The sequence below is a fragment of the Leptidea sinapis genome, chromosome 21 (assembly GCF_905404315.1).
Source record: "Leptidea sinapis chromosome 21, ilLepSina1.1, whole genome shotgun sequence".
Lineage (NCBI taxonomy): Eukaryota > Metazoa > Arthropoda > Insecta > Lepidoptera > Pieridae > Leptidea > Leptidea sinapis.
This window is the reverse complement of record NC_066285.1, coordinates 12,665,171-12,677,108: the sequence shown is the minus strand read 5'-3', so window position 1 is coordinate 12,677,108 and position 11,938 is coordinate 12,665,171. Positions and strand designations below refer to the sequence as shown.

Below are 11,938 nucleotides of genomic sequence, written 5' to 3'. Positions count from 1 at the left end.
GCAGGTCTCTCTCGGGAAATCGTCGACCAGTGCCGGGAGAAACTTTTGTCTTCTATCGAGTCCTCTCTTGAGAAGGTCGCGGAATGGGGTAAATTGAACCTTGTCCATTTTAATCCCCAGAAGACTCAAGTTTGCGCGTTTACCACTAAAAAAACCCCATTTGCCGTATCACCGCTCTTCGACAACACTTCCCTTAAAGCCTCGCCTAGCATAGGAATACTGGGTCTCGAAATCTCGAGCGATTGCCGATTCCGTGGCCATCTAGAGGGCAAAGCCAAATTGGCTTCCAAGAAGCTGGGGGTCATTAATAGAGCACGGCAATACTTCAGGCCGGCCCACATTCTAGCGCTGTACAAAGCGCAGGTCCGGCCACACATGGAGTATTGCTGTCATCTCTGGTCTGGCGCACCCCAGTATCAGCTCGATCCATTTGATCCATTAGCAACGCAGAGTTCATCGAATTGTCGGGGACCTAGTGCTCTGTGAACGGCTGGATCTCTTGGCGTTGCGTAGAGACGTCGCTTCATTGTGTGTCTTCTACCGCATTTATCACGGGGAGTGTTCCGAAGAGCTGTTTAACCTGATTCCTGCCGCGGAATTCCACCTTCGCACGACACGCCACAAGTTAGGATATCATCCCCACCATCTCGATGTGTGGCGGTCCTCCACAGTCCGGTTTTCAAGGAGCTTTCTTCCTCGCACTACAAAGTTATGGAATGAGCTTCCGATGTGAATGTAAAGATATGTAATGTGAGTAGTGACTGAGTATTATATGTGAATGTGTTTGATCGCGGGGTGTGCTGTGTGTTTGGTATTGGTTGATTAGAAGAACGCAGAATAACAAAGTTTGTTCATACACTACTGTTAATATGGATTTCATTTTCTGTTTCTAGTTGTGACTCTATTTCTTCTTTAGTTCGATTTAAAGTTTCCTAATTTAAAAAGGTTGTTTTTTACAATTGCTCTTCTTTGATCTGCAATTCTCTGTTTAAGTGATGTAGGAATAGGTGCGCATGATGAAATGGTTCATTTCTTTAGTCTATTTCATTCACACACTCGGTTTACCGGATTTGATGGATGTGGGTAAAAGGGCATTAACCTCCCGCGCAACATCCAAGGTTGGTGTGGGTGAATATCTGTTTGGAAAGAATCCAGCGCGTCTCCATATTATATAGGTTGTTGGGACCGTTAGTCGGAATCGTGTCTAGGTGTTGGTGACTTTGTGAAGTACTTCTGCCTTCTACCTTAACGATGTAGATTTTAATTACTATTTCACTCCAGGGTTTATATTATTACGCCGAGCTCTGAGGTACAAGGTATATCTAAAAAATAACAGTCAACACCACAAATTCAACTTCAAATATTTTTTTTTTCAAAATAAGATTTAAAATCACTTTTTGAACGTCAATAAAATTTTAAATCCTTTTTTACTTAAAATTCAATTTATTATTATATTTATTGAAGTAAATTTAACATTTTTCTACCACCCATTCAAAAGAGACTGCCTCAGACCCGCGAAGAATGGGCGCAAGAAACTCAGCGGGCTTTTTTTTTAATATAAAATATGGATTATAATGTGATATCGTACAATAAACATTTATAATTAAAGAGCCTGAGGGTATTCGCTTTATTCCCAGTCCGTGGTGTCATTAAGAAAATCATTTATGCTATAGTAGCCTTTCCTACACAAACGTTTTTTAACAATTCTTTTAAATTTCGTTACACATTTGTTTTATACATTTTCTGGGATCATATTGTAGAAGCATTTACATCGCCCAATAAAAAACTTACTAACTCAACTGAACCGAGTAGTAGGCATAACAAGTTTATGTTTGTTCCTCGTGTTAACATTATGAATGTCACAGTTTCTAGAAAATTCCTCAATGTGCTTATGAACATACAGAACATTATCAAAAATGTATTGAGAAGCAACTGTCAAAATGTTTATTTTTTTATTTTTCTCTTAATGATTCTTTAGGACCTAGCCTCTTCTGCAGCACAAAGATGGTATTAATATCGGCTGCACTGCCCCATAACTATATACCATAGGACATAATACTATGAAAATAACTAAAGTATACTAATCGCGCCGTATCTATGTCAGTTAACCAGTAACCATCTAATTTTCTTAACCGTATAACTAAGCCTATTCGCCAATCCCAAAGCCTATTCGCCAATCCGATACGATACAATCAGAACACTATTACTCTAACTAGGTCAACACTCAAAACTCAAAAAAAATATAAACAGTAAACACTCACGGTTCACTCAACAGTCAACACTCAAATGTCAAACTTTAAAGTTGACTTCTGTGGTTGACTTCAGCCTTTACGGCTATACACCACTGGTCAAGTTTGTGGCTGAATTTCAGGAACATTAAATAACGAAAAATAATAAGGTCGCTACTATGATTGAATTATCTAGACATTACATATGAAAACGAAAATAATGTACTCTAACAGCGCCTACCTACTGTTCCTAGTGAAGACGATGCAACAATAAAAATGGCACCTGGTAATAAAGAAAGACACCCAAACCATACGGGTACCATACCTAAAACTAAAGTTCGAAACAACTGCAATGTTCCACAAGAAGCAGTGACTCCAACAAGACGAGATATGGCATCAAATTTGGTGACGGTAATTTGTAACTTATGCCTGTATTCAAATAAATTGTAGACAACTGACTCAATGAATAAGAAAAAAGTAGTCATTGATATCAATAATTTTTCAATTTCTAGGTACTATTTTTCAACAATTTATTATTTTTACACTAGTGACTTGAGTCGTGAATATGCTTTTAACAACTGACTAACTAGTTAGCCAATGCTCGAGTTATATTTTTAGTAAAAGACTACCATGTTATTTGGATGAGTGCCAATAATCATCAGTGAGCTATAAGACATTTGTCTGTGCATAGAATTCCATCTTATCTATAAATACAAAAAATATTAATTATAAATCACTGCAGTATAAAATGACCTATGGGTAGTTGTTTATCTAAACCAAGTAAAAAGAAGGTATAAATGTAGAAGAGTTCTATGAGTGCTACTTTCTCTATTTGTTTGTAATAAGTTTATATTTTTAGACCTCTTTGGATTGGGTACCTGTATCAGAATATAACCCTAGAAGAAATTCCAATCAATCCAGGAAGCAGACAAATAATACATCTGACCAAGAATTAATTGATCTGGGTATGTCTTATTTTAAAACATTTTATCCATTTACATAGTTTGGGGCAAGAGAATGAAATTGTTAATAAGTAGAAATAATATTTTCTCTTAAAAAGTAATTACCAGACAAAACAAAATTTTGTGAATGATGTGTGATTGGAACCTGCGTTGTCTCGGGTCCCGTGTGAGCACTCTTACCAACTGAGCCAACCTTTTGAGTGACATATCGTTGATAAAATCTTGCATGCATTGAACAAATCAACAGGATCTACTTTACAGTTGGTAACCTGCTCAACCCCAATATTTGCATACTAGGAAATTGACTTGAGATGTCAGTTTTGTAAATTTTATCAGTTTAATTACAAAATTCAACTTTGTTTTCAAATTTCATTTGTGTAATAATGTGTGTTAATTCCAGAAGTGAGTGTTATCACTTTAAAACATAACAAATTGATTATGACATTTTTGAAATAGTAGGACATATAAACATCCAGGTTATGCGATTTTCAGTTATTACTGTTGAGAAATAATAATAGCTCTCCCTTATTACAGTTTTTATTTTAAATTATTTATGATACTACAAGAAAATAATTCAAATGTGTGATCTCAATATTAATTACTTTTTGTAGATAATTCTGTTACTTTTGAAAGTGGATTAGGCCGGTTTGTGCCAGTAAGACCCCAGCCCCGAGCCCACCAACCAACTGCACAAAATAGAGAACACATTAACTCTGTTGACCTCAACGATGATGCAAGCTCCTCAGGCTCTCACTCTCTGCATCCCTACACACATCAAATGCAAAATGGTAAATCAATATCTTATTTAAATAAATTAAGTTATTGTTGAATTGTTAATTAATAATAATTACTTATTTATTATTACTTAACAATTTGAACAAAAAATTTTATGAATATTCTTGCATTGAATGCGAACAAAGGAAGGAGTTATATAGAATCCCAATGTGTTAGTCTAAATACAAAATTAATATACTTACACTGGACAGCAAATAAACCAGGCCACCAACTATCTCTGACTCGATTTTCTCAAAAAGTATAAGAAAAATATTACAACTACTAATAATACTTACAGAAAGTACATTTCATGATGATTAAAATGACTATAAATTTATTCTAAAGTACTGACAATTCACATTGCAATCAAGCAACTAACGCTATGGTAATGACTTTCTCTGTTTTGAATAGAGATCGCGATTGGAGTTCGTTTTACTACAATGAGGGTATTCTGATATTTCTAATAATTTCCTTAGTTTTTGTTAACCTTTTGATCTGGCGCGCGTAATTTTGCTACTGTTTTCGGTCAATAATGGATATGACACCTCAGGCAGGAGCTCAAGCTGTAGATTGAAGACTTCAAATCAGAGGATCTACAGTGCAATGAGCTTACAGACGATACCGAGACACTGGAACATTCGATCGGCGTCCAGGTATGGGCAGACCTATGGCTACATCATCGGCAGATTATCGTTATGTCCTACTTATTGTTCCGCGAAATCGCCGCCTCATTGCAGTTCAAGTCCAACAAAGTCTGCGTGCCGAATGCTAAGTGGTCATAAGCTCAGATACCGTCAGAAGAAGACTAGCTGTAAGGAACCTGACTCCAAAGAGAGTTGCAACAGATCGAGCCCACTGTCGATCTCGGCTTGAATTTGCTCGAGAGCATAAGGATTGGACGTTAGAGAGGTGGGGTCATCTTCTCTTCACTGATGAGACTCACCCGAGTCTACATGGAAGTGACGGGCGACAGAGAGTATATCGTCGCCTTGGAGAATATTATTTTCAGTGTTGTACCGAGGAAACTATTGCTTATGGAGGAGAGGATCTGTAATGCTCTGGGGTGGCATATCGTTAACCGCGTATACAGATACATCGAACCGATGGCCAGTGGCTATGCACGTCGTTAAACTTCTCATCGCTACATTACTGAAATCCTCACTGACCATGTGGTACCTTACGCAGAATATATTGGACAGGATATGCAATTGATGCATCATAATGCTCGGCGTCGTGTTGCTCACGTGGTGAACCAGTATCTACGCGAAGTCGGCATTCATACAATGGATTGGCCAGCTAGAAGCCCGGGCTTGATTCCAATAGAACACTTATTGGATAAGCTGAAACGTCGGGTTCGAGCCTAGGTACCTGCTTTAACAAGTCTAGAGCTGTGAATGTGAATTGAAGAGGAGTAAAATACATTTTCTCAAGATTACATCGTCAGACTCGTTGAATACAAGGATGCTGGCAGTTATCCATGCACGGGGAGAGAATACTGAAAAATAACACTTTTTAATTTTTTGTTTTGCTTCAGGTTTTAATTTTTCATTTTATTTTATATTTTTAGCGATTAATACGATTGGAAAACGACTCTTCTTTGTAAAACCCTTAATAAATTGATAAATCCCAATGAATTTTCTTTAGGTACTTTAATCATCATGAAACACACTTTCAGTAGGTTTAACTTTGATAGTTGTAAGTTCTATACTTCTTTAGCGTTACCTGCAGTGCAAAAAAATATCTAAATTAATTACGATATAATAACAATAAATAAATAAATATATATATATCATTTTCTTGACATTATAGTTCACGATAATATGATTGCTTTTTGCTTAAACGCTTCAAACATATTTGTTTAGACATACCAGTTTGCAGTAACTGTCTTTCCATCTTCTAGCACAACTGTCGCGAAATGACCTTTCCGACCAAAGATTGCGGCAATCATCTTTTTTCCATGACTTCTTACTTTCTTTACCTTAGATGGCCGATCCTCGAGAGGAAACACCCACTGAGCTGATTGTCTTTTGGTTTTGGGATCGTAGCAATATTTCCAGCTTTCATCAACTGTGACGATGTCAAATACAGTAATTGAGTCACCGCCGTTGAACTTATCTAACATTTGGCGACACCAATCCATGCAAAGGTGCTGTTGGTCGTCGGTTAAAGTAGTGGGGAATCCATATGGTACAAAGTTTCTTGACGCCTAAATATTCGTGTAATATTTTTTGAACTTGACTCATACCAATGCATATACTTGCCCGTATCTGGTGGTAGGTCACTCCCATATCTTCCTCTATCATGGGTCGCACAGCACTGATGTTATCTTCAGTAGTCGCTGTTAAAGGACGTTCCTCACGCGGATCATCATTGAGATTGCTACGTCCACGCTTAAACTCGTTAAACCAATTGTAAATAGTGGCACGAGATGGGGCTTCAATAAGAAATGCGAATTGCAACCTATCATAGCTTTGTTGTTGAGTAAGCCTACAATGAATGTCATAATAAATCATTGACCGAAAATTTTCTTGCGTTAGGTTCATTTTCACGTGTAACAAGAGTTTTAGATTTGCCGCCAATTCACAAAAACAAATGACAAATGGATGCAATTTACTACTTTAGGTTAAAAAACAGTTCTAAAATTGAAATTCAATAAAAGTTTTCAATAGAAATGTTTCTAACTGGCCAGTTCTAAAAACTTTCAGTGTCACCCCTTCTTATTTTTAAAACCTTAAGATACAAACTATATTGTTTACAAATCTTGATTAAAAATTTGGTACATAAATTAATTATTGGTAACCATCTAGTCAAGTCTCATTATTGGTATCTCAATACTTTGTTTTTAATTGAATGTTTTTGCTAGGTTTGATACCACACTCAAACCATGCAGCGGCTGCAGTGATGATAGTTAACCCCACAACTCCAAATGCTGTTGCAGGGAATATTACACAGTCATTAAATGTAAGTTTAAAAATTATGTTGACTAAATTCCTATTTCCTACACTTTCTGCTTGTTATGTAAATTGTAATTTATTTAAAGCCTAGCTGTTTGAAGTTAATAATTAAAAAACTATGGGGGTAGAAGGACAAATTGTTTTTATTCAGATTAGAGGGGGAGCATTTATTATTAGGATATCATGAAAATCACCTGATACAAAGTGAAAACCATCCAGCAATTATACCAGACAATAAAGCATGTATCACAGATGTATTGTGAGGCTTTGATGGTCAATCCACAGTTTATTATATTTATATTATTTATAGGGAGACAAGATGCCTTGGGATGAATGCCATTCTATGAAATGGTGAGGATGGTATCTGAATATATATAACATATTGTGCAGAGTCAATCAGCTTCAAAAGCTCTTTTCAACACTCTCTTTGATAGATGTTGTTGATGATGCACAGTGGATATTTATGTAACTATACACGTTACACAATTGAACGAAATCTCTGCCTAATAGTCTGAAGTAGAGTTTTGCTTCAGACTATTTTTGATTGTGATTGTGAGTCTAGTTGATGTTGTTGTATATTGTATGCCAATGACAGTGGAGAAAATTTTTTTAGCAAGCTGTTGTGCTTTATGAACACACAAACTAAATGATATATTTTTTTCAGAATCCAAACTATAGGAGAAAAAATTTAATCAGAAACTTAAATTTAATAAGATCAAATCACAATATGTTTGAGGGCAATATCAATACAAATAATAATAATGCAGCTCCATCAAACTCAAACCCACAGAATGGAACTAAGACAATAAATGTGATGAACAACATGTATGATCAAGGACTTGCAGGTTTCAGCAATTCTAATGAAAGCAATCATGTAAGTGCACTTTTTATACACTTTCAATCTTAAATCCAGTTTTTATTTGAATATTTATAATAGTGGGTCACCAGTTAAGTAATCACAACCACCCATGTTCCTCATATGTTCCTTATGTGTCAAAGAATTATCCACATTTATTAAATACTGATGGAATGCTACTACTAATAATTTTGAATTCCATAATAATTAAGGGTTTGAATTGAAGAGAGTACCTTATATATAATATAATATAATAACAATTCGAACTTAAATGTTAAACACCGAGGTGGTTATAATGATACATCCATTAACAGTTTTTTTTCCATATTATAGTCACACTTACTTGTACCAAGATTTTCTAGGCTAATAAAAATGTTATATTCAGTCACATAGGGAGTCCGCCCGTGCCTTGGGTGAAGCAATTGCGGCTACCTGCCCTGATGCTGAGGCTGTTGAAAGGAGACTTGGCCAGATAAGGGAATACATTCGAGTTACTTCAACACTTGTTGACACTATGCGTAATTCAGAAGATGAGGTAGGTGATCTTTAATTTTAATTGTTTTTGTTATATATTCCAAATATATCTATTGTATAATTCATAAATGATCTGTTTTGCAATAATTTGTCGGGGGCATCAATTTATTACAAGTTGTATTATTGGCGAAAATAACATTATACATATAAAGTGAAAAAACATAATTCGTTTAATTAAATTCCTAATGTTCATACAATCAACTTCCTAAATAGGCCTTTATTGAACATACCAAAGAAGAATATGATGAATTGTTACAAATGATAATGAAATTAAGAGAAAGTGAGAAAAAATTAGAAAATTTGCTACTCCAGAAGACATCTGATATGTTAGAATCTCTAGCTGAAAGTGATGTTCAGTCTTCTAATAACAACAATAATAGTAATGAAATCCGAAACCAAGTTGATGTCCAAGATAATGTAGCAAATCAAGGAACACATCCACACAATGTGAAAAATAACAATGATTCAAGATCTGCTTGTAACAGTCATCTCAAAAAAGTGACAAATTTGGAAAATCAGCAGCTCAATAAGAATTTGATGTCTAAACCAAAAGATGAAGTGCAAACTGTTGCGGAAGAGACAATTAAACATGAAGAATCACATGGAGTTGAAATCGAAGAAATAGAATCAAGACCCTATTTTGAAACTCAATCAGATAAAGATGATCAACATTTAAATGAAGTTTTAAGAAAAAATATAACGTCGTGTGTTGAGAAAATTGCTATTATTGAGGAAATTAAGAATAAAGCTAAAGATTCTAACACCAACAACGGCAAGCAAGTTTTGGTGCGTGAAGTATTGATGTGTGTGTTGATGTTGTCATTGATAGCTCCATGCACGTACTTTCATAACTAAAAACTAAGCACTATCTTACGTGTAAATACCTATGAAACTTACCTGTTAATGCTATTATTTTGCTTAAGCATTAATTGTATGATTCAATCTAACTAAAAATTCCTTGCAAAACCCCATTGTACGTATTTTGTCGAAAATTTCCATATGCTATTTAATAAGAAAGTGTGTTAATGATAGCCTAAAACGCGTACATGGATCCCCTCCTCACTTTTATGTTACAAAGTGCTAGGAATAACAGTGATTATGATACTAGGTGGAAAACCAACTCACAGATTTCTCAAGATGATTTTTAACTTATACCTATTTTAATAGATTATGTTTGTCTACTAATGCTAATACATTTACAGCATGGTTTAGTAATGATTTTGTGTTTTATCATCAAATAATGTGGTAGATTAAATAAGTTCATTAATTCTAAATAAACAGTATCTGGACGACCCGCTCGGTTCCTTCTTTGATAAATCTTGAAATTATATTTAGGTGCGAAATTCGTACTGATGAAATATGGATAGTATTTTTTGGTTATTTAAATAAAAAACCACGAGTGTAAAAAATACAGTTTATCAATAAAATACCTAAGTACGACGTATGAAATCGGGTCTTATCTCATACTTCCTTCCATACTATGTTGCGGGTATTTCGAGGATTTTCATTGGGAAGATGGACTTTTAACGTAGTTGGTCGCTTTAACTCTAGAAAATGCTACTAAGATGCCATGCATAAAGACGGGACTGGACTTTAAAGTCCACCCCAACAAATTCTAATGTTTGCTCTTGGGATTTCTGGAAAGTCATGCAAAATGTAGATTTAACAGGAAATTGATGACGCGGTATGGTGCATCGTAGTTGCCCTTTTGATGAGTCAAGAGTTATCCTTGGTATATTATGGACTTCTATTTCGGATTGTGCACCAGTAACAAATTTTGCCTTTATTATGAGATTTCAAAACTAAATTCCATGTTTAAATTACGCAACAACATTAGTAACGCATTTTATTTTCAATTTAAGTTCGTGTGGTGGTAAGTCTGGTATTTTGAAACTAATGATAAATTCGGTTGTAAATTCGTCTACTCTTTCAGGTTGATCTTTAATTGAGTCATGGCTAGACTAAATTTTGTACTTTCCTTAAGGTTTACTATATCATCATTAATTTGTACAACATCTTTCATCCCCACATAATTTCCATTGGCTAAGCAGTTACTAAATACTTCATCAATAAGATTGTTGCTTGAATTGATTTTCTGTGGAAATTCAATTCCGTCCATAGTATTTAAGGTCAGTTGGCCGTTAGCTAATTTAAGTAAATAATAAGCAAATTATCATTGCTCTATAAAGTCTATTTCAACGTCCATATTTTCTTCATCTAAATCATAAGGCCTTTCTGCTCGTATACTTAATGTTATTCAAGTTTCGCAAGCATCTTCAAGCTCACGAGCAGAAATCTGATTATTTTCATGACGGTTTCTTGAATTTTGACTGCGCGACGTTTGAGACACCTGCACTGTTTGTGTTTGATGACGATTTTCTTCTAGGTGTTCTTGTGACGAGTTCGTGTAGTTTAATTGTTTATAAGCGTTTTTTTTTTCAAAGATCTTTTAGGCAGTATTCAGTGAAGGTGTGATTTTTTGGCCTATCTTCTAACCAAACACTCATTGGTTTAGTGTTGCTGTGTCGGTAAAGCAGTTAGTTCGTCCAAATAATAGTTTTACTCACAAAAAAGAATTATTTTCTGATAAAAAAATTTGACGTTTTCTCATAAAAAAAGCTTGAAGAAAAAACTATTTAACTATTACGGGTTGAAAAATACAGTCCTGTGACAGACAGACGGATGTCCGGGCGGACAGATAGCAGAGGAATAGTAATACAGTTCCTTTTGGGAATCTTTGAGTACGGAACTTTAAAAGAGGCTTCTTTTGCGCATTGAAACGATAAACACTGCCGTTTTAGTGAGGAATTGAAACCTGATGGAAGTGATGGTGTGGAGGACCTTGGTGGCCCTAGTTGCTAAATAGTTAAATACTATATACCCAATAGATATAGATTGAGCCATATTTTTCTTGATTTGGCTTTAGTCTTTGTGACGAAACATCTCTAAAAGGATAAAAATATTTGCACAATGGTGGTTTCTTTACTAATTTCGTTTAGAAAATATACTCATACTATACGTTGATAAAGGGCTCCCAATTATAGTTTTTCTCACAAAAGAAGGAACTTGAAAAAGAACGGAAAAAAATAATGGGCTGGAGACATCTGGACTCCAATTGGGTCGTCTTTCGTTTTTGCGACCGCCCGATATCTTTGATATATATATAATTGAGCTGACACAACTAATTTAAGGTATATTAAAAGGCATAAAAGGCATTTATTTTCTCAAAATTGATTCCTTTAGAATTCTTTTTGATGTCATTTCTTATACTACTAGATACTACTACCGCTTCGGAAACAAATGGCGCTCTGAGAGAGAAGAAGCGGCGCAAGAAACTCTCCCAGCATTCTTTTTTTTTGCGCTCTTTTCAATAAAAATATACAATATTGTACAGTTGCTATAAAATAATCACAATCTAGTCCCAGGCTGTCCGATCATTTAGATATTCAGCAGTGGAGTAATAGGATTTACGACAGAGCCATTTTTTTATAAAACATTTAAATTTATTTATAGACAATGCCTGAACAGTGGCTGGGACTTTATTGTAGAAGTGTATACATTTACCCTTAAAGCTATTATGTATCTTATGAAGCCTACTAGAATTAGTTACAAGCAATCCCTTATTTCTAG

General features: G+C 35.0%; 1 protein-coding gene across 11 annotated transcripts in view; it reads left to right on the top strand.

Annotated features, from left to right (window-relative positions):
• Nucleotides 1–2,309: 2,309 nt before the first annotated feature.
• The window catches only part of LOC126970612 (putative uncharacterized protein DDB_G0289263), a 32,432-nt gene continuing 22,803 nt past the window's right edge, over nucleotides 2,310–11,938 (top strand). For 5 of the 11 annotated variants that reach the window (XR_007730670.1, XR_007730671.1, XR_007730672.1 and 2 more), the window contains exons 1-7: nucleotides 2,312–2,639; nucleotides 3,088–3,193; nucleotides 3,802–3,978; nucleotides 6,828–6,925; nucleotides 7,583–7,792; nucleotides 8,160–8,309; nucleotides 8,522–9,094. Coding sequence is in view for 8 of the 11 variants with exons in the window: in XM_050816636.1 (XP_050672593.1) it covers nucleotides 2,505–2,639; nucleotides 3,088–3,193; nucleotides 3,802–3,978; nucleotides 6,828–6,925; nucleotides 7,583–7,792; nucleotides 8,160–8,309; nucleotides 8,522–9,094 (1,449 nt within the window). In the remaining 3 variants the exon portion in view is untranslated. Of the gene's footprint in view, nucleotides 2,640–2,881; nucleotides 3,020–3,087; nucleotides 3,194–3,801; nucleotides 3,979–6,827; nucleotides 6,926–7,582; nucleotides 7,793–8,159; nucleotides 8,310–8,521; nucleotides 9,095–11,938 lie in introns of those variants that run through there. The other 6 variants (XM_050816631.1, XM_050816628.1, XM_050816632.1 and 3 more) reach the window with 4 other exon arrangements.